The following is a 20857-nucleotide window of genomic DNA, read 5'->3' on the forward strand; positions in this document are numbered from 1 at the left end:
CAGGAGCAGTGAGGGGATGGTGCTTTTTTTCCCAGCCTCAGGTCCCAGCACGTTGCAGGCAACACCTGGAAAAAAGGCTCCAAGCCCTTCCCTGCTCCTCACTGCCTCCATTTACTTTCCAAAACACGGTGCCTGGTGTCCACTCCCAAGCGACAGCACTGCCTAAAGCCAGCAGAGAAAACAAAATCCAACACCCTTCTACAAGCAACTTTTTAAAACTCAATCTGGTGAATCTGTCCGATACGGGGTTTTGTTTGTGTATATATATATACATATATATATATATATAAAAAAAAGAGAATTTTGTACAATGTAGCTGAGTATTTTTGCTTCCTTCTTTCCCTGTAAGGAGCCTGAACCGTACACAAGTTTGGTCACACTCCCTCCCTTTCACCCTTCGGTGTTCCATGGTGACACAGATCCCAAGAGAACCTTGTGGGAACCACTCACATCTTAATCCTCTCTGCCAAGCATCAGCCAAGAACTCACTTTAATTACAAACAACTTTAGGTGGAGATCATAAGCCTCTAGCTCCAGGTATAGCACCCAACCCCTCCCTGTGGTAATGGTGCAGGTGAGAGTGATCCCGGTGCTGGGGCTCATCCATCCTCTTTGGAGGCTCCCACACCATCTCAGAGTGGTTACTCTGAGAGCTCAGGGGTTTTTTAAGTCCGATTTCTTTCTTGTGCGTTGCCTTTGCACCCGGGAGGTCCCGTCCTTGAAAAGATGGAAGTGATGTGGAGCAGGGCAGCTGCAGTGTCACTCCCGGGTATGCTTACACTACAGTTTTAGGAGGATTTACGCCCTGGTTCATGGGAATAGCTGCTTTGCTTTAAATTTGAGAGTGTGCTGAGCTCTGGCATGAGGAAATGCTGCTTGCCCTGGACCTTCAAGCAGCTGGGGAAAGGGAGGTCATCAACCCCTGAACTGCTACATTTTTCCTGCCTTTAAAAAGTAGTTTTTAAAAAATTTAATCACTGTGGAGGTGGGATATTGCTCATCCACAATGGATAGGTCTGGGCATCCACCGGTTTCTTCCCACCTGTGTACTTCCAGGTCCTTCTGGAGTGAACAAACAGCCCTTTTGCAACCATTCTTGCCCCTGCTGTTGTTCCTGAGGACCACAGGGCAGGAAGGAGGGGGATACAGAGGACTGGGTGGGTGCTTCCCAGCTTGTCACTGCCCAGGGACACATTTTTGGCATCCAGCGGGGGTGGGTGGGCGAGCGGCACAAATGTGATTCTAGAGACCTTAAACACCTCCTCGCAGAATGGCCAAGCCAGATCATAAACAGGGATAATCCTGCACAGGGTCGTAAGTCACACCTGTGTCACCTCAGTCCATGTGGCCAAGGCACATTCCTGTGCCAGGCCAGGGTCCCCATCCCAGGAAAATGGGGCTGCACAGAAAGCCTCAGCCAGTCACTGGGAAATCTCCCACTTGTGTGTTTCCGCAGCCAGGAGCCAGCACCAGACCCTATCCAACTCCTGCAATTACAGGCTCCTGCCCAGAGCTGTCAGAAAAAGGCACCAAATGCTGGAGCAGAGGAAAGGCATTCAAAAACGTCCTTGGCAAAGCAGCCAAAGGCTTCACGGTGCCACAGTCTGGCCTAAATGCCCACCCCAAAATTCCCAATTTTTACACAAATCTGGGCAGAAAGAGCTGCCACAGCCGAGGGGGGAAGCACATTGATTCTTTTATTGGTGGCAGCCGGGATGGGCTGCGGTCGCGTGCAGGAACAGCACAGGCACCTGAAACGGAGGGAGACAGCGGGTGCCTGAGGGGAAAGCCTTTGTCGGGGGAAGCAGGGAAAGGCTCCTGGCCCTGCCAAAATCCAGAGAGCAGAGGAAGCACCAGCATTGTGCCACTAAACCCAGTGTATCTCAGGGCAGGGGGGTTGTGTCATCGCTGTCCCATGAGGAATTCATAACCATGGACTCCTTGGATCTGGACAGTGGGAGGGATGGGGTGGGGGGTCTCCGAGGGGTCCAGCAGCACGGTGCTTCCCGCCGCGGCCGCGGCAACGCTTTTTTGGTGTCATTCCTGCAGATTTTGTGGGAGGAAAGAAAGGAAAACAGGGGTGTCAGGGGGAAGAGATGGTCCTGCCAAGGTGCTGGAGATGCCGTGTGTTTTCCAATCACCGGGCATCACGTACCTCTGCGTCAGCTTGTGGATGAGCAGCTGGATCCAGGGCGCCTCGGGGGTCACGCACACCCGCCTGTTCTTCTTCAGGGTGAGGCTGCAAGGCCACGAGACCCCTCAGCCCCACGCACGCCCCTTCCCCAAAGCTTTTCTAACCCATAGAGAAAACCCCTCTGCTCCCTCGGCATGGATACGAACCCTGGGCAGCAGAGACAAGGAATTTTGGGGCCTTTACCTTAGCACAACGAGCCACGCTGGGAGGAACCCCCTTTAAATCGGGAAGCAAGGGGCACCCCAGCATTTGGGGGCTTGCTCCCCTATGTACTTTTGCACCAGTGCACAAACGAGCAATTTGCAGGAATTGGTTTCCAGGCTTCCCACTTACATGATCTCCTTCCTCCTGCAGTGAAGGCCCGGTGGGGTAACGTCGATGGTGAGGATCAGCCCCAGGTTGATGACGTGGGCAGTGGATTTGATGCACTTGCACCTCATGTTGGTCAGCAGGCTCTCCAGAGACAGACCTGTGCGCCAGGGCAGCCCACACCAGGTCTCGGCCCCCAGTGGGGGAGGCAGATGGCGACATCCCCCTCCCCACTATCCCATCCCCTCCCTGACACCCATGGGCTGCTGTTAATGAGGTTTGTAATGAGGCTAATCCCTCCCAGCACAGCCTCAAAGCTTCCTTTCCTGTATATGGAGGGGCTTTAGCTGCAGGGTTGGAAAACGTAACTAACATCTTATGAATTAAACCCATTGCCCACCCACCAAGCACTTGAGTTTTATGGGGTCTGGAGGAGAAGCATCTCAAACTCACAAGGCAAAACCTCCCCTCTCAAGCCCCAGTATCCCGCTCCAGCTTAGCCACAGGGTTTAAAAGACAAACTTGAGCTCAAAGATAGACAAGAAACAAATCTGAAAGCTTAGCAGAGCCCACGCTCAGCCCCATCTGGGACACCCAACGCCACTGTCCAGGCGTTTGGAGGGGGACATGGATGGACACCCAAAGCCACTCACCGCCTGCCGGCACCGAGCTGCTCAGGAGCAGGAGCAGGGCCAGCGCTGCCGGCAGCAGCCGCATCCTCACCACCCACCCCGAGCTGTGCCAGGGCTGTTTTATAGCCAGGCCCCCGCCCCAGGGGGATTTCGTAGGCTGGGAAGCGCCAGAGGGGGAGGAAAAAGGGGCTGCCCCACACCTCAACTTCCCTGCCCTCGCTTCCCCCCGCTGCACGTGGCCCGTGCTGCCTCCCCGCCAAAAAAGGCAGAAAGTGCCGTGGCCACCTCTTCAAAGTTCCTGTGGTTTTGGCCGAGGGCTGGTGCCCCCCACGCCTCCCACCCCAAGCATCCCAAGCCCCCAGCATGCCACAGGAAGGGAGGCAAGGGACAGCGACAGAGGCCTGCCGCCTTTATTGGGCCTGCTGGGTCACGCCCAAAAGGGACACCCAGCACATGGCTATGGGATGGGAGAGGCTGGAAGCAGGGACGGGCATTTTTAAGGGTTTAAAGGCATAAAAAGGGGCTCAGGCAGCAGCGTGCTCCCCTCTGGACTCGGGTAAGGCGACAGTGGGATGGGGAAGGGAGGCAGTTTTGGGCCCAGCACATCTGGCCGTGCCTCTGGTAGCAGCTTCCTCAACGGGGAGGCTTTTTCTTCCTCCTGCCAAAAGCAGAAGGGGGAGGAACGTGTGAAGACAGGTTCCCACGGGATGCCCCTGGTCCCGCTGGGAGCCCCTGGTGCTCTGGGGGAAGGGGGAACTTACAGGTGAGGGAGGTCCTGCAAGAGTTTCTTCACCCAAGGGGCGTCAGGATCCACGCAGACCCTCTTCAGGCTCTTTAGCTTAATCCTAGAAAACGAGCAGCCTTTCAGCAACGTCACTTCCCCTCCTGCAGACAGCTGAGCCTCCCACCCTTCTCACAAAGAAAACGAGCACAAAACCGAAGTAATTCAGGGGAGATGGGGGGAGCAGAGGCTGCATAGCGCCGGGAGCCACTTACACCACCTCGAGGCGCCGGCAGCTGCTCCCCACGGGCCAGACCTCGATGCTGCTGTATTTCTCCGGGGAAATGAAGGCTCGGGTGCTCTTGAGGCAGCGGCAGCTCAGGTTGCCGTTGGCTTCCAGGATTGCTGGAGGGGCACACGGCCATGGCTCAAGCATCACCCCAAACCCCGCTGCCAACCCCAAAACCATCTCTGAGCAATGCATCTCCCACCACATCCCTGCAGGATCACCCACTTTAAACCCTGAAAGCCTCACAGCCCCCAGCATCCCCCAAGCCCACCTGAGGGGAGCCTCACCTGTGTCCCCAGGGTGGTGGGTCGCCAGCAGCACCCCCAGCAGCAGGGCCACCCGCACAGCCATGCCGGCCCCAGTCCCGGCCCCGGCAGCATCCCCCTATTTGAGCCGGGAAATAGGAGAAGTGAGGCGGCACGGGCGGCCCCGGGGTCGCGGTGGTTTTGCCCGACCCCGCTCGCTGAGTTTGCAACACTGCCGATAAAATGTGGCTTGGGGCTTGGCAGGGGGCCCGGCTTCCCAAAACTGGCTCTGCTTTCCCCTTCCTTTCTTTTCTGTTTCCTCCGACTTTGTTCTTAGCGCACACAGCCCCACGAGCCCAGAGGTTTTCTGGGGTGCTTTTCTGTCCTGCATGATCAGGTATTGCCCATTTCTCCTACAACCACGTTGTTCCCCCACAAGGCACAGCCCAGCAGTGCTCTGGTGACATTTGCTTTTGATTTTTTTACCCCAAAACTCTGCCAAGTGACCTCACACCCATTCCCAATGTATTTCTTCATTGGCCTGGACTGGCTTTTAAAGCCTTACAGCCACCTGTAAATCCCAGCTCCATCACTTGGATGTGGGGCACTTTGGCTGGATTGTCCCATCTCCCTACCAGCAATATTGTGCCCTCAAATCGCCACCAAGGAAGGTAACAGGTTAGGATGGGAAGGACCCCTGACAAAGGGGAACACTGCCAGAGGGCAGGGTTAGATGGGATACTGGGAGGAAATTCTTCCCTGTGAGGGTGGTAAGGCACTGGCACAGGGTGCCCAGAGAACCTGTGGCCACCCCATCCCTTCAAGTGTCCAAGGTGAGGTTGGATGGACCTTGAAACAACCTGGTCTAGTGGAAGGTGTCCCTGCCCACGGCAGGGGGTGGGACTGGACAGGCTTTGAGGTCACTTCTAACCCAAGCTGTCCTATGATTCTATGTCATACACTGCTTCAAAGCCAGGAGATCCAGGGAAAATAAAACAGAAGGAAAAATCCTGAATTTTATTGGGCTTGAGCTCTCGGGACAGGACATGCCACACTGTGCTACACAACCCCCAGACACACACATTGTCACTGAGCACTTCACATGGAAAGAGTCACGAAGTCATTCCTAAAGAAGCAGGAGCAGCCCCTGACAGGGAACGGCTTCACAGTCCATAGGCAGCTAAATAAATGAAGGATCCATATTCACACTGATCCAGGGACCAAGAGCAGGGGAAAACACCCCCACAAACTTGCCATGGGGCTTGGGCCAGCAGTGAGCCACCCTCCCCACTGCCACTGCCACCAGAGCCAGATGTGGGGCTTTCGGGAAGGGGATGAAGCGAGGCCAAAGTGAGGAGCAGCCAGGTCTGCACACCTGGGCATCATCCGCCAGCCCGCCTCGGGGCTCTGGGCAGCAACTTCCTTAGCAGGAAACTTATCTTTTCTTCCTGTGAAAAGCAGAAGGAGGAGAAATATGTGAACTCAGAGAAAAGCGGGTCCGGGAGAGGAAGCTCCTGCCTCAGCCGAGGGAAGTCGCTGCCGCTTCCCCGGGGTGGGCATCGCTCGCCGGGATGGCCACAAACCCAGCACAGGCACAACGAAGGAGGGCAACTTTCCCAGCCCAGCATCAACACACTACTGCATCTGCCATGAGCAAACCATGCTCCTGCCACTGCTCCCCTCATGGTTTTTCCCCCAAAATGGGTTGGAAGCGCAGCACTGTGCGTAAGCCAGGGAGACCCACAGATAGGTGATGTTGGTCTGAACACTGCTTTGCACAGCAAAGAGCTGCCCCTCATCGCTTTGTAAGTGGGTCCTTTGGACAGCAGCAGCCCCTGTGAGAGCTCCTGGGCCCATGAGAGCTTCCTAGAACCATGGATGTGCTGGGATGCTGTCTGGGGCCACCTGAGCCACAGGGGTTTCCATCGAACAACTTACGTGCTGGCAATGCGCTTCAGCAGCTTCTTTACCCAAGGGGCTTCGGGATTCACACACACCTTCCCTGAGGTTCTTAATTTAATTCTGAAATGCAAGGAGAGTTCCTGAGCATTCCTGTCCCCTCCAAAGGCAGGGATTCAAGCAGCCAGAGCTGACGGGGAAGACTCAGCTTTCACTCACAGTGCCAGCGATTCTAGAAAGCCGCCAGAGACAGAGGAAGCCACAACACAGCCGGGAACAAGCAAGATGCAAGACATTCCAACACGGAGCAGAAACTTGAAGCCCAGAACATTGTTCAAAGACAACTTTTTCTGGAGCTTTACAAATGTATCAACACCGAGCAGCTACAAAAATTTGGGAAGATTCATTACGGCTCATGCTGACTCAGTGTCTGAGGAAGCGCTTCCTCCAAGCTGCAAACACCCCCTGCTCCAGCACGAGGAAAGTACATTTTCCCCTGCCAGAAAGATTCCTTTAGGCCCTGGGGACTTGTGTTTCTGCACCTTATGTTTCTCAGCAAGTGAGCTGGTGGCATTTTTGGAAAGGTTTCATTTCCAGCAAGGCGGTGGAGAAGCGAGATGGTGGCAGCAGCAGAGCCCACGGCACTTACATGATCTCCGTGCGCCTGCAGCTGCTGCCCACAGGCCTTATCTCAATGCTCTCGTATTTCTTGGGACTGATGTATTCCGAGGTTGTCTTGGCACACCTACAGCTCAGGTTCCCGTTCACCTCCAGGATGGCTGAGAGAGAGAGAAGGTGGCAACTTACAGGCACAGACAGCGCCGTTAGGGGTGCAGCAACTCCGGGAGCTAAAGGAAGTTTCCCTTCCCATGTTTTCACTGACACCACTGCAGGGACCACAGTGAGAAGCTGCCACCTGCACCTCTACCTCAGCTCCCTGCTCCCACACTGTTCCCGAAAGCTGAACCGAACCCCTGCAAAGGATGGTCGTACTTCTTCCCTGGCTACAAGGCAAGCCCTCGGCTAAACCGGCAGGAGGATCCCAAGCTCCCCCAGTCCCTCGGGGCGCAGGACGCGGGTGATGCCAGCAAAGCCACCTGGAGCTCACCTGCGGGGACAGAGTGGGACATCACCAGCAGCAGCAGCAGCAGCAGCCATGGGAGCAGGGGGGCTCCCGTCCCCACCCCAGCCGGCGCTCCCATCCTCAGGGAAGGCTCAGCCCCGGAGATGCTCTGCGGAACTAGGCGCACAAACACCCCTATTTATTGGGGAGGGTCACGCTCCGACACAGGCACGAAATTCACACCTCGGCAGTCACACCCGGCCGGCGGAGCACAGAGACAGGTGATGTCATTTCTCAGATGCTCCCCACAGCCAGCCCAGAAGCTCAATTGCCAATATTATTAATTAAAACCAGCCATTGGGACGGAGTGCAACGTTTGGATTCCCCACACGATCTCCCCCACGCCTTGTTTCTTGTGGGTTTCTACCCACATCACCCTTCATTCCCCCTCAGCCACAAAAAAAACCCCAGAATAAAAGCAGAGCACAAGCCCCTGACTAAGCAGGGGGGTTTTTAGTGTACTCAGACATTTACATATTTCTTTCTTGGGGCTATATTTTCCCCATGCTATTTTTGCTGCCTCTCTCATCAGTGAAAACGCCTCACACCATGCCGTGGAAAAAAAATCACTACCTCTCTGCTCTATGTTTCCACTCAGCTCTTTCAAATTCCACGCTTGCCAGGTGAGAAACACACCCAGGATGGCCACAGAAGCACCCCGTGCCCTCCAGTGTTGGTGGAACGGGGGCTTTGCCCTGAATGAAGTTGGCCAAGTCACCAGTCGGGAAGCAAAAGGGGAACGGGACATGCGGCGAGGCAAGGAGGAAGGAAGAGGGCAGAAGAAAAGAGATGTGGTTGCGTGATAATGTTGTAATTTGGAGCTCTCAAATCACATCAGCATTTTATACAGCAATAAAATGGTAAATTAAAAAAAAAAGGTCTTCCACTCAAACTCAAGCTGCGCATCTCTCCTTGAAAATCTCAGTTTTTCCTCTGACATAGGTCCAAAAGTCTTGTGAAGAGCTTGTCCAGGGGACAATTAAAGAGCTTAACTCCCCGGACACAAGGGTCACAGAGAGGCCAGAGACAACTTCCATGAGCTATTCCCAAAGTCCTACGGAAAGAATGAGCGCCTTGCTGTCACGGCAGTGAAAGAGGAGATGGCCTCAAAACTGATTTTTATTCGATCCTTTCAGAGTTTTCAATTTCCTTGCAGAGAGTTATTACAAGGAACCTAAACAAGGACTGGTCTTGCTGGGTTGTGGTGGGAGTCTCTTGGAAAAAATGGTGGGAAAGGCATATCAGGAGAGATGACTGGTCACCTATGCAAACTGCTGTGGAGGCATAAAAATCATCTGAAAATCTTTCTGAAGTTCCTGGCTTTAAAATGATCCTGCTTTTTAGAGCTGGGAAAAAACAAGAGAAGTGAAAGCAACTTTCCCCAGAGCTGCACTGTGGAAAAGATGGAGCTGGAGCATTCAGCCGGTGCTCTTCCAGGACTGGGGAATCCAACAGCATTGCTGGCAGTGTTTAACGAAATTGGTACAAGAGGAAAATTATCCCTGGACACACGCAATGGACAGACCAAGATGAGCCAGATCATGTCCCTGATTTGTGGCCACAGCACAGGTGTCCGCCTCCTGCCTACCCTGGAAAGGAGCAGGAGCCACAGAAACATCAGCTGGCTGGATTTCAAGAGGGTCTGTGAAGGGGCTCGGCAGCAGCCACGGTACTGTGATGGATGAGTAACATGTAATTGATGAACACTGTGGTGTTTTCTCAGAAGGAAAAACCGCAGTTGTGGCGGTGGCCAGTATTTCTGCACAACGAGTGGTAAATTCTGCAAAGGGAGAAGCAGAGTGAGGATGTGACCCGTGACTATATTTAAGCTGACTGCTTCCTGGATGCCAGGAATTCACAAGAGTGGCCCTCATGTAGGGACGTGTGGCTGCATCCAGGCCAGCATCAACTGAAACACATACAGAGCACCCTCACAGCTTCTCCATTTTCTGCAGCAGCTGCCCCTGTACAGGCAAGATTTTAATTTAATTAATTTTTTATCTAATTTTAATTGGATTTTTGTAGTATTTTTTACACCTGCTGAATCCTGCCCATGGTACCTAAATCAGAAACTTCCAAGAAACAGTGGTGCAAATAGCACCTAAAGGCCACATGGAAAACCTTTTCCACATTTACCAGGACAGGCAGAAACCCAACCCCGACGTCAATGCCATGGAGATGCCAGCTCTTCAGGGAGGATTCACAAGAGGCTGCATCAGAGACATCTGCAGCAAACAAACCTCTCAGCCTCTCTGAAACCATTGTTTTGAGAGAGTGATTTTTCAGCTTACCCCTCCTTTCCCCACAACTCACTCAGGGCTCCTTGCAGGAGAGAAAAGAAAAAAAACCTGGGTTTTTTTTTAAACAATTATCCCCCAAAAACCCCAACTGCAGTGAATCTTCACCACTGTGGTTTGTGGTCCTTCACCTGCTTCAAAGATAAAGATGCCTCCTGCTGAAACCCGAGAAACCTGAAACCCACACATATCTCAGCGTCAACACGAGAGCACCAGAATTAGCCAAAGCCTAACGAAATCAGTCCAAATTTAGGCTGGATGAGCAACACATCAAGCTCACTGTTACTTGCTGTCTTCAAGTGAAGATGCACAACTTGCTGGTGATGCAAGGGGACAAAATCGTAGGTTTGGCTCCTTTTTGGAGACAGCAAAGTGGTGTGACACCTCTGCAAGCGATTAAGAAACCTGCTCTGGCACCTTTAAAAGTATTTGGCGTGCTGAGGGCTAAAGAAGGGAATACGGTAAGAGAGATCGGATAAAGAAGATGGAGAAAGGCTGCCAGCAAGAACAAGAGAAACTAAAGAAAACTTTTAAGAAATGTAAATGCAACATTCCTGCCTCCCCAGTCCATCCTGAGTCGTAGGACCTCTGTGGAGCAGCTTTCTGCCGAAGGGACAGCAATAGCAGACATTGTCGCCACCCAACCCCAGAGTGGGGACAGTTTCTGGGATGTCCCGGCCACCCCAGAGATGCAAATGGCACAGAGCAAGCGCAGGAGAAAATCCCCGGACTGCTGTGCCAGCTTCTCCTTGCCACTAGAAAAGCACCGTGGAGAACACCCCAGCACCCCCTCGAGCTCTCGACTCATTTCGAGCGTGAGTTACTCCAAAACGAACCCAACGCCGAGCAGAAAAGCGGTGTTATTCCTCAATGGCACTTCTGCCTGGCACGGAGGATGTGAAGCAGGAATGGGACTCAAGGGCTTTCCCAGAAAATGTCACTGGGGCCATGGGCCTGGCTCCCTCCCCACACATTTGCATGTGGACACAGGAACCAGTCTAGACGCCGCAGGTGCCACCGAGCCTGCGGGTGCCGTTGGCCATTTGCATCGGGGCGTCGTGTGACAGCGACAGCTCAACCCCCGGCTGTGGAGCAATGGGATGAGGAGGGAAACCAATGGACAGGAGGGAGCCAATGGACAGTGGCTGGGAGCATTGCAAGCGAGCTGTGCCTGTCAACTTGCCTTGCTGCCCCCTTTTCAACCTGATGTTCTACATATCCTCACTGGCTGGGAGGAAGGTCTCTGGCTTTGAGCACTTCCTTCTGGGGCTACCGAAGAAGCACTCCAGGTCCATTCACAAAACCAAAACAGGCTCCTTGAAACTCTTCCAGCTACATCCAGCCCCTGCTTCACGAGCCGGGAAGTTTCTGCTCAACTCAAAGGCTGCGATTGCTGGAGCTGAGTTATTCCTATTTGGGCAGCACATTCAGGCAAACACTTTGTCAACAGTCCTGGCACCAGCCTCTCCAAGAGTGTTACAGCAAAGTCTCCTCCCCTTCCCCTTGGAGTTTGATATCCTGATAAATGCAGCTACAAGTTTGGTTAGAGTCTGGATAAGCATTTTCTATTTTTCCAGTTACCCGTGGTTTCCATTTCAGTTGAGCCCAAAATTAAGTTGTCTCCACATTACTTGCAGAATAACCCATAACTACTATTTCTGGTAGAGCTTGACATGGCCGTGACCTGTTTTCTACTGGTTAAGTCAGAAGACAGTAGGTCATCCATAGCAAACCAGTGCCTCTCCTCAACCACACACAAGGGCAAAAACATGCCAGGAATGGACCCAAACTCGACCATCACTCTGGGGCTTACACCCAGAGTCATTATTTTCATTAATGTCCACTTCAGGCTTTGAGGCCCCTCCTCTTCTTGCAAAGTGTCTCCCTACTTTTTTCCCTTGGCGAAGATGCTCTCTCCACATTTCACCCACAATCCACCATAGGAGTAGAGTTTTTTATATTAAAAAAAAAAAAAAAAACAAGCCAAGGGCAACTGCTCTCCAGCAGCAAGTAGAAGTGCACATGGTAAGGAGGGGAAATCCAGGTCGTCATGGAGAAGGAAGCTGCAATACCAATGAAATGAGCAGCCCTCCCCTTGGAAAGCCCCTTGTCAAGTTTTCTCTTGGAACCAGCACCCCCGAATCAGCACTCTGGACTTCAGCGCCTCACACCCGGAGATGCTCCTGGAAGAGACAGATAAACTCCAGCCCAACTTCTGCAAAGGACGTAAATCTCAGCAGCTGAAAGAATCGATACTGAAAAGAGTTGTCCTGGGCTAAAATAATCCAGCATTGCTCAGATTTGGGGGGTGAAGGAAAGGTGGGTCGAGCACACAAGCCATGCCCCAGGCTGCAAGGTCACCAAGCCTCCCCCCTGCCAGGTGGAAACGGGGAGGGAGATGAAAGGGCAGTGCACAGGGAGAGAAGAAAGGCTCCGGGAGACACATGAAAGTGAAACCAAGAAGCACAAAGCCATAAAAACCATGAAACCCGCTTTGATCTTTCCTCAGCTTTAATCTCGCCTGCCACTTACAACACACACCCTGAAAACTAATAAGGCCTAAAGACTCAAATCTGTCACAGGGCATAGCCTTGCGCTGGATCCAGAACATTCCTGAAGCTGTTTGGGTATCTCCCCTCCCTTCCACACCCCACATTCCCATCTTGTTTGGGGCAGCCAGGAGTGAGCATTTCACCTGGCAGTTCTGGCCATGTGGAGTACGAGGAAGGCACTTGGAAAGACGTTTCCCAGCATAACCTAAGCACAACAAAATGAGGGACTTTCCTCTTGCCTCCAAGTTGGGGCTGGGGGCATGTGGGCAGCCTAAATGCTGGAATTGTGTACTTACAAGGTTTAGGCTTGCCGTGGCACGAGGCAGCTGTGTAAAAATAAATTTAAAACATATATATATATATATAAATATATATCAAAAAAGCACCACCTAGGTTCTCATTCTGCAGTGCATGCAGGCTCGGAGCCGGGACCACTAGAGAGCAGCACACACCACTGTCACGGACAGCAGACTAGCAAGGAAAAACTGGATCTGCCCAAGCACCCAGATCGCCGGCAGAGGATCACAATCCGAGCTAATTGACTGTACAGAACAAAGGAATTAACGTCTTTGTAGGTGCTACACGTGCCTGCTCTCATCACAGAAGGGCTTTTTTCCCCTGAAAGGCACCTTTCAGAAGCATTTCTGAACCACCAGAACTCAGACCTGGAGAAGGACAGAGGAGGTAAGAGCTGAAATCAAAGAAGGGCTTCCTCCTCTCCCAAAACACAGAGGTTGGTGCTCTTTGCTCAATTCCCAGGCAAGAGTAGTAGCAGAACTGGCTTGTCTTGATGTTCTGCAGCAAAGCAGAGTTTAGGGGAGGTTTTTGGGTGGGGAGAGGCATGGAGGCATCCTGGAAATCCAGAAATGCAGGTTAGACCCCGCAGACCCTGCAGCAATGTAAAGGGACCTTGAGGAAGATTGCTGCACCGATCACCCTCAATGTTGCCTTCTTTCTCCTGCATGGCTGGGGGACTCGATGAAATCTACATCACTCCTGTCTTCCCAACGCCAGAGACGTGTTGTTAGCGTACCTAGAGTTTTGCCAGAGGCATGAAGATGCAAGCTGATGTGCCATGCCTTTCCAGCATGTGTGCCCTGGCTCTGTTCCCAGCTGGAAAGCTGGGAGGTGAAGCAGTCCTAAGCTGAGACAGGAGCCTGAGACCGTTCAGCCGCACACCTGGGAACAGCTGGAAGCTGTTAAGTGTGACACAAGTCCAGAAACACAACAGCTGAGGCTTCCCACTGGGAGCCGCTGGACGAGCAGAGCACAGGCTGCCCCCTTGTATCAGTTTTGTGTGTGATCCCGCCCTGTTCACGGTTAAATCCTGGGAGAGCACACAGTTGGGAACTCTTTACTGAATCCCAAAGAGGAGTGACGATAGCATCCAAGTTTAGCAGAGCTCAGGGCAAACATCTTTCCTAACTTCTCCTGGGTTTGGCATCCTGCAGACACGCTTCCCCCAAGACACTGTTGGATGCTAATTTGCTAAAAGGTAGCACGGGTACCAGCCTGCAGTGCCACACTTTTGCAGAGAGGAAAGATAAAGGACAGAGAGCCTGTGGAAAGGGGCAGCATTTTCCCCAGGGCTCATGGAAGCTGCCTCCTAGGAAGCATCCAGCCCTGGAGACTGGCAGATCTAACCAGCTTGTCTGACACTTATGTCCGAGCCATCCTGAGCCTGGATTTTCCTGTCTGGTATGACTGGTTATCATTCCAGCTGGAGGGGAGTGATACTGGGAAAGCCACCCCATGGGACTGGAGGGCATTCAGCTGCTCTGCAGAGAATGCAGAGCTTTGCAGGGAGAGTGGATAAAATGCACTTCCATGCCAAATGTCTTCAAAAGCTGGGAATTTTAATACTTGGGAAATGACAGCCAATGCAAACCAATGCTTTAAGTCTATCCCACTGCTTCAACACTCACCCAAGCCTTCAGAGACAACTGCAACGGGCCCTCCCCAGTTGAATTCGTCATACTAAAGGAAATTGTGTTTATCTGTCCCAAACTCACATGCCTGGGACTGAGAGACCAACAGCAACATGAGTGTGATTCACAGCACATCTCCATCGAGCCCTGCCTCACCCAAAGTGTTTTCTGTGCTGTTGGGTCAGCCTGTGGAAGCGTTTAAAGGTCACAGTCCTAAATGCCATTGAGATATTTTTGCTACTCCAGCTGTATCAGCCCCAGGATTGTGCCTGCACTGCTCCAGGCAAGGAGAGGAAGGGTACTGCATCCTGCCTGGATGCCATCAGACATGTGATGATGTGCAGGAGGTCACACACCCCCCATTCCAGCTCTCTCACAGCTCCAAGGTGGCACACCTGTGTTCGGAGAGGAGGCAGATGTGTTGCCCATCACTGCCCCTGCATCACCTCCGTGCCAGGCTCCTGCTGACACATCCTCTCAGCCATGCCCACCTCCCCCTCCTCCTCTCCTTCAGACCAGGGCAATCCAGGTGAAGGTGCAGACCCAATCACACCTCTGTGTCAGCTCCTGAGCCATCACAGTCCCACCTCCTCACCGGTAACGCCACAGCTATTTGCCCTGCCCAGGTGATATTTCCTCTGTTTCTACGCTATTTTCTGAAGTGCTCGAGCTATCAGGGTGTTTGCATAAACAGCAGCACACTCACACCTTCCCTCCCCAGCCTCTCCTAAGGTTAGTCACCCTCCTGCCCAACCTCAAGCCCACGTTCCTACCACACCTACAGAAAAAACCTTCTTTTGAGGAGCACGTAACTAGAGTTAAGTTCTTGCATTTCAGAGTCACAGCAGAGGCCCACTACAGCCACTTGCACATAGAATCACAGACTGGTTTGTGTTGGAAAGGACTTAAACATCACGCAGTTCCACCTTCCACTATCCCAGGTTGCTCCAAGCCCCATCCAACCTGGCCTTGGATGCTTCCAGGGATGGGGCAGCCACAGCTTCAAGTTACAAGTATTTAAAACTGAAGGAAAAATGCTGTCCTAACCCCAAGGCGCTGCTCTGTAGACAATGGTTCACCGACAAAGACAGGCTGGTTCAAAGACACAATGGGAAAGTTTGCGTGGAAAAAGCAGAATCCTGGCTCGGCTCCTCCATCCACTCAATCTCTCATTATCCGTCTACTTCCAGCATGACAAGACTGGTCAGGCACACAAAATCTTACATGTCTCCCCAGAAAGAGCAAACCCAAAGAAACAAAACACAAAAAACCCAAAAGGCTGTTGCTACAGGTTCACAACAGGCTAACAGCTGCTCTCCACATTGCAACTTCATTAGGGAAAACCAACTCTTCCCTTAAGACCATCTTTTCAACCATTCAGAAAACTGCTGTTGGCACAGAACTCTAACAAAGAGTAAATTTCAACTCAACTGCTTCCCTGACAAGTTGCCCTGACACCAACCAGCCTGTGTTCTTCAAAGTACTGCCTAACAACGCCTGGCCAAGAGAAACACTGTGAAAATAGAGACTTCTGCTTGCCCCTGAAACAAGGTGAGGCCAAGGCATATTTCAGTGAATAAACAAGCTCCTGTTGCAACTCAGTAGGAGCCACCAGAATAAACAACAGCAAAACAATTAGAAAAACTGTGTGTACTTACACGTGGAAGTGTGACTGCTATCAGTAACTGTGAGAGGAGCAGTGAAGCAAGAGCCCTGACACCTCTGGAGCCAGACTGTGCTTCCCATGCCTCTCTGCTAAGAAAGGTGGTCCCGGGGTCTCCCACAAGAAGGAGGAAGCTCACTGCAAGGGCAGCCTCTGCACCTGGGCTCAGCTGGGAACTGCCACACTGCCCAATTCCTTGCAAAGCCTTCCCACCTGAGGAGCTGGGGGGGGAAAAGCGTCTTTCCCTGCCTCCCTCAGCTACCCGGTGATGGGCAGCAGGTGGAAATGAGTTGAGCTAATGAGAAGACGACGAGTTACTGACATTTTACCCTCTGAGTCCTCTCCCAGAGGCTTCTGCCACCTCTTCTCAAATGTTTCAGTAAAATTGCTACATCACTGCTGCTTTCACAGGCATAGGAGTACCCTTTCACTTATGCCCTGCTGCTCTCTCCCCTCTTTGTAGCAGAGCTTTTTAACACGTGCTAATCCCTGAAGTCAGAAAGGAGTTTAACATTAAATGCGTGCCCAAGGAGCCAAAAAAACTCAGGATTAACAGGCTCTTCTCTTTCCTTTCATTCTGCTCACACACTCCCAGTGACCCATTTTACGCAGCCCTGAGGGCTGAAGGGGCTCCGCAGCCGGACTTCTCCAAGTCGTTCGTATTTCCACACAGATGCAGCTCTGAGCTTGTTTTTCCCTAACCATGACAAAGAGGATGCACACTGCAAAAGAAGTGGTTTCTCACTATTCCAGCTGCTTTGTGGCAGGTTACCCAGGACAGAGGCAGCCGGAAACAGAGTTCAGAAAAGTCACTAAAACCACCAGTATGCACTGAAAAATATTCAAACTGCCTATATTCAAAGCGGTAGCAGGTTCTCTCTAGGAAAAGCCCCCCCATAGGATTAGTCCCATTCACAGTCCCCCTCTCCATCGGGGGCTGCCAGGCCTGGGCCACGTCTCCTTCATCCACAGTGCAATAAATACCCCAGACAAACACAATGCCTTGGTTTAAAAGAAATCCCCTGACAGGCTGCACGCAGAGGCTTGTCAAGCCTCCAGCACCCTGGAGGCTGCACTTGAAAACCTCTGTCCCAGATGATTTATCCGTCAGGGAGGTGCCTTTTCCCCAGAAGGGCATGGAAATGGTATCACGAGGTTCAAATAAGCCATCACATTCAGGTACCTTTCCAAATGTGTTTGGAATAGTTTATTTTCAGGCCTTTAATGATAACTCTTATACCCAGAGAATCTGACTTTCTTTCTCTGGCCTTGCTAAGGCCTAGGAAATGGCTTTCACTAAACGCCCACTGCCTGGAAATCATGCTCCAGCCTAGATCCTCGCCCCTGCACTGCCACTCAGCTCTAAAAATGCTGGTGACTAGAGATAAAATGGTCAGAGATTCTCCATCTCACACTTCGTGATCTTTGCTTCTACCTGTCTGCTCAAAACTTTCTGTTAAGACACAAGGTCTGGCCAATTACTCCTGGCTCAATCTATGGCACGGTATTTCCACTTCTGAAATGGAAATCAAGAGACCGGCCCAGGCTCCGAGTGCAGATTTGAATCTCAGACTTCCTGAAGTTCAGGAGCATTCTGACTTCGTTTTCATTTAGCCCACAGGAAGGCAGGACAACTTTGCTTGTTTGTTTCCAAAAACCTTTTACTAAAGAGAAGAACTTGCTCAAGTTAACATTTGCAAAACCCAGGCGCTGATTAGGTATTTTATATCCAAAATCTTCCCTGGGATAACCCTAAAATGTACAAGACCTGAGTTTTGGAGCTTATAAATCTCTTCAGAAAGTAGAGGCAGATGGAGGTGTGCAGCGACTGGAAACATCACCCCCTCCGCACATAGGAGGAAAAATGCTGCTCCTGTCTGGCAATCCAAATAACCTCCCTAAACCCCCTCTGCTGGGAACTTGATCAGTCCTACTTGAGCAGTATTTTCAAGGAATTCCATACCTGTATGCATCTTGTTGAAGGAGCAATCCCTGCTCCAAGAGCAAACCATACAGTGGGACCCCCGCCCAAGTTACTGGTGGAGGTGACAGGTGACCTGCCAGCCTGGGTGAGGTGCTTCCAGGATCCCACAAGGTGGACTGGCAGCTGGAGCACAGACTGGATGTGGTCCAGACTAAACATTTATTGTGAATGTGTCGAAAGATCTGTGGTGAAAGCCAGCCTGTGTAGCTCCCTGCTTCAAGTTTTCCAGAAAAAGCGAGTCCTGGTATCCCTGAGTGACACAACACCACAAGGACTAATCCAGCCCTTTCACTGTTCCGTAGCCAAGGTGACAGCACAAGACTGAGCCTGACAAATGACCAGGCCCAAGCTGGCACACAGATGTGAGGGGTTTTCCAAGCTGGTGGGAAAGCAGCTTCACTGAGCCGGGTAAATTTCCATAGCCCAGACATGCTTCTCCGAACACAGCCTCTTGAGGCTGGGTTTGAGGCAGGGACAAGAGGAAGGACACCAAAGTGTGTGCTGATGTCAGCCACTTGAAAAAGGACTTTGATCTCCAGAGCTGATGACCCAACACCTCTGAGGAGCAAGACATTTCACAAAGCATTTTATTTGCCTTTTATGTAACAAGGCACACAGGGCATCAGCTGAGGGGTGACAGAGCACTGTCACCTACTACTGCTTATTAAAATAAGACACTCCCTGCTCCCAGCTCGAGAAATGATGCCAAAAGATATAAACTGATCCCAGAGCAGCAATATTGAGCGATGCCCAGTGCAGACTGAAATGCCCCACGTGCTGCAGCATCTGAAAGAAGGGCCTGGAAGGATCTAAAGGAAGAGGAACATGAAAGCTTTGACCCCAGTGAAGCAGAAAATGATTTATGACCAGAGCCAGCAGGGCTTTAACCCTCTGAGGACACAAAGCTGCGTAGGAAGAGTGCAGCCCTGTGACTCCAGGTGCACCTTTTGTTCAGGGATGAATCCAAAGGGCATGCCAAAGGCAAGGCTTCCATGGCAACTGCGGGCAAAGCCTGTTAAACAGAGTAGGAGAGTTAGTGAATTCTGCATTGCACAGTCTCTCTCCAACAAGTGTGGCAGTACTGAAAATTTCCAGATAAACACCATTAAAATGTACATCAATACAGAGTAAATAGGACTTTATTTAACAGTCAAGCAAGCCTTCAGCTGCTTCCCACAGAAATCCAAAGCCATCCCCATCTTTTATATTGAAAATCACACACTAGGTACAGCTGCAACAGCTGTTCAGCACTCGGCTAACTATGGAAAAGCACTTGACACGTTGCATGACTGACTGTGCCTTCCTCATTGCCTGGCGCGATAAAGTGCACAGGTTTTTCCCACTGGAGCAGAAATCCATGTTTTCACAGGCACTAGGAGCCACACAGTGTCCCTGCATATGGATCAGAGGAGAACACATCATCACGTGTTTGGTGTTAAAGAAAACACCCTGAAAACTAACAGGGAATCAGACATTGCAAGAGTGAATCCCCAACTTGGACTGGTAAGAATACTCCAACAGCAGTGGGAGGCTGGAGAGGTAACCAATCCAAGTGCACATCCTGAGAACAGAATCAACCCAAATTCCTTCAAAGGAGCCACGTTTTATTTCTCAACTGATACACACAGCTCACGCTGCATTTACAGCACCGACTGCGTGCCTTTTCCCGATTGCTCAGGCAGGATAAAGGTGGCAGGATTACATTTAATGGAACCATAAAAGCTTAGGAGAGCACAAGGCACCACACAGATCACCTGTGGGCGCACTGTGCCAGTATCTCGGGCAAAGAGCTGGCACAGACACCACACCCAGCTTCGGATCGTCTGCGGCACAAACCCTCAGACCACCGGCCTTGGCTTCTGTCATCCTGCCAGGACAAAGCCAGGGATCGCCTCCAGTCCTTTTGCTCCCTACCAGAGTTAATAATTGAGCTCTGGATGCCAAAGGCTTCCTAAATCCCTGACTCAGCCACTGTACATGACAAGACCGCTATTCAGACCGCAGACATGTTTTCAAAAGTTCCTTGGAGACTCGGGATTATAAACTGCACTCTGACCTTTGAAACATTTGACCCACAGCCACGCAAAATCCTTGCAGAACGAGCCTACAGGCCCTTGCAAAGCCAACAGTCTGCAAAGCCTGCTTCCCCATGGGCCCTCGCACATCCAACCTTTCCACAACAGCTCTGCCATTCCCTGCTTCGAGCTGATTTATCCTTGACAACCAAGCACTACAGCAAGGAGCTATTCCTGGCTTTGTTCTACTGAAGGGGAACAAAGGAAGCAAGAGGCTCAGGAATACACAGAAGGTCAACGAGGAAGTGTGTGACAGAGGAAGGAGCCGCCTTTGCCTTGCTAGGCCCAGGACAAAATTTCCCTAGACCACAGGCTACTCTTCTCCTTGACTTCACGGGGTGGAAACAAAGCCAGTGCTGAGCTCTGGAAATCCCATCACAAACATTTCTTCCATTTAGATGTTTAACAGTGTTCACATCTCTGATGAAGAACCTACTTGCCATGGCCAAAAAAAACCCCCACCAGCACTCTTTGAAGGACAAATTAAATGCTTCATTAATTCAAAAATGGTTGAGATTGCGAATCAGAACTAGAACGTACAGGTCTAGAGGCAAGATCACCAATAATTCATGAGTAAAATGCTATGTTTATGCAACACTAAGGATAAGATTTTAATTGCTTATTACTCTAATTGATTTCATTCAGTTGTTATGGCAACTTTCTGCTTTCAGGAGATGTAGTACACCAGCCACAGGCTTACACCAAGAAGCACAGCCATGTGACACCCCACAGCTGCAACACATATTTTAAGATAAATACTACCACGTATGTGCCAAGTTTTTACTGATTCCCGTTATGCTGAGCTTCAAAGCCCTGACAGCCAAGTGGGATCACAAGAATAACTCATTCACCTGTTAGTCCAACCAAAGAAATAGCCTGAGACCGTTCAGTTCTACTCTCCCCTTTCCTGTACGGTGCTCTAAGTGCACAGAGTGCTCCAAGCTCT

At 51.4% G+C, this 20857-nt stretch overlaps 3 protein-coding genes across 3 annotated transcripts; all 3 read right to left on the reverse strand.

Moving 5' to 3' along the window:
- Nucleotides 1-1679: 1679 nt before the first annotated feature.
- LOC125326716 (C-X-C motif chemokine 2-like) lies at nucleotides 1680-3407 on the reverse strand. The gene is made up of 4 exons (XM_048305157.1): nucleotides 3157-3407; nucleotides 2528-2663; nucleotides 2156-2239; nucleotides 1680-2043 (listed from the first exon to the last, which is right to left on the reverse strand). The coding sequence occupies exons 1-4, from the start codon at nucleotides 3218-3220 to the stop codon at nucleotides 1884-1886; spliced, it is 444 nt and encodes a 147-aa protein (XP_048161114.1). The 5' UTR covers nucleotides 3221-3407; the 3' UTR covers nucleotides 1680-1883.
- A 108-nt stretch (nucleotides 3408-3515) lies between these two features.
- Nucleotides 3516-5268, reverse strand: LOC125326718 (alveolar macrophage chemotactic factor-like). The gene is made up of 4 exons (XM_048305159.1): nucleotides 4433-5268; nucleotides 4132-4261; nucleotides 3897-3980; nucleotides 3516-3793 (listed from the first exon to the last, which is right to left on the reverse strand). The coding sequence occupies exons 1-4, from the start codon at nucleotides 4494-4496 to the stop codon at nucleotides 3769-3771; spliced, it is 303 nt and encodes a 100-aa protein (XP_048161116.1). The 5' UTR covers nucleotides 4497-5268; the 3' UTR covers nucleotides 3516-3768.
- Nucleotides 5269-5370: 102 nt separating this feature from the next.
- Nucleotides 5371-9389, reverse strand: LOC125326717 (interleukin-8-like). The gene is made up of 4 exons (XM_048305158.1): nucleotides 7398-9389; nucleotides 6939-7068; nucleotides 6329-6412; nucleotides 5371-5838 (listed from the first exon to the last, which is right to left on the reverse strand). The coding sequence occupies exons 1-4, from the start codon at nucleotides 7489-7491 to the stop codon at nucleotides 5826-5828; spliced, it is 321 nt and encodes a 106-aa protein (XP_048161115.1). The 5' UTR covers nucleotides 7492-9389; the 3' UTR covers nucleotides 5371-5825.
- Between the last annotated feature and the right edge of the window lie 11468 nt (nucleotides 9390-20857).

Source organism: Corvus hawaiiensis, chromosome 5, assembly GCF_020740725.1.
Source record: "Corvus hawaiiensis isolate bCorHaw1 chromosome 5, bCorHaw1.pri.cur, whole genome shotgun sequence".
NCBI classification, from domain to species: Eukaryota; Metazoa; Chordata; class Aves; order Passeriformes; family Corvidae; genus Corvus; species Corvus hawaiiensis.

What these genes read in the sequence shown, in the direction of transcription:
- LOC125326716 (XM_048305157.1), bottom strand. Translation starts at nt 3,220, where the DNA reads ATGCGGCTGCTGCCGGCAGCGCTGGCCCTGCTCCTGCTCCTGAGCAGC. An exon ending in CAGCTCGGTGCCGGCAGGCG is followed by an intron (nt 2,664 to 3,156) that starts GTGAGTGGCTTT and finishes CCTGGCGCACAG; the next exon opens with GTCTGTCTCTGGAGAGCCTG. An exon ending in ATCCACAAGCTGACGCAGAG is followed by an intron (nt 2,044 to 2,155) that starts GTACGTGATGCC and finishes CAAAATCTGCAG; the next exon opens with GAATGACACCAAAAAAGCGT.
- LOC125326718 (XM_048305159.1), bottom strand. Translation starts at nt 4,496, where the DNA reads ATGGCTGTGCGGGTGGCCCTGCTGCTGGGGGTGCTGCTGGCGACCCAC. An exon ending in TGCCGGCGCCTCGAGGTGGT is followed by an intron (nt 3,981 to 4,131) that starts GTAAGTGGCTCC and finishes CTCGTTTTCTAG; the next exon opens with GATTAAGCTAAAGAGCCTGA. An exon ending in TTGCAGGACCTCCCTCACCT is followed by an intron (nt 3,794 to 3,896) that starts GTAAGTTCCCCC and finishes TGCTTTTGGCAG; the next exon opens with GAGGAAGAAAAAGCCTCCCC.
- LOC125326717 (XM_048305158.1), bottom strand. Translation starts at nt 7,491, where the DNA reads ATGGGAGCGCCGGCTGGGGTGGGGACGGGAGCCCCCCTGCTCCCATGG. An exon ending in GTCCCACTCTGTCCCCGCAG is followed by an intron (nt 7,069 to 7,397) that starts GTGAGCTCCAGG and finishes TCTCTCTCTCAG; the next exon opens with CCATCCTGGAGGTGAACGGG. An exon ending in TGCAGGCGCACGGAGATCAT is followed by an intron (nt 6,413 to 6,938) that starts GTAAGTGCCGTG and finishes CTTGCATTTCAG; the next exon opens with AATTAAATTAAGAACCTCAG.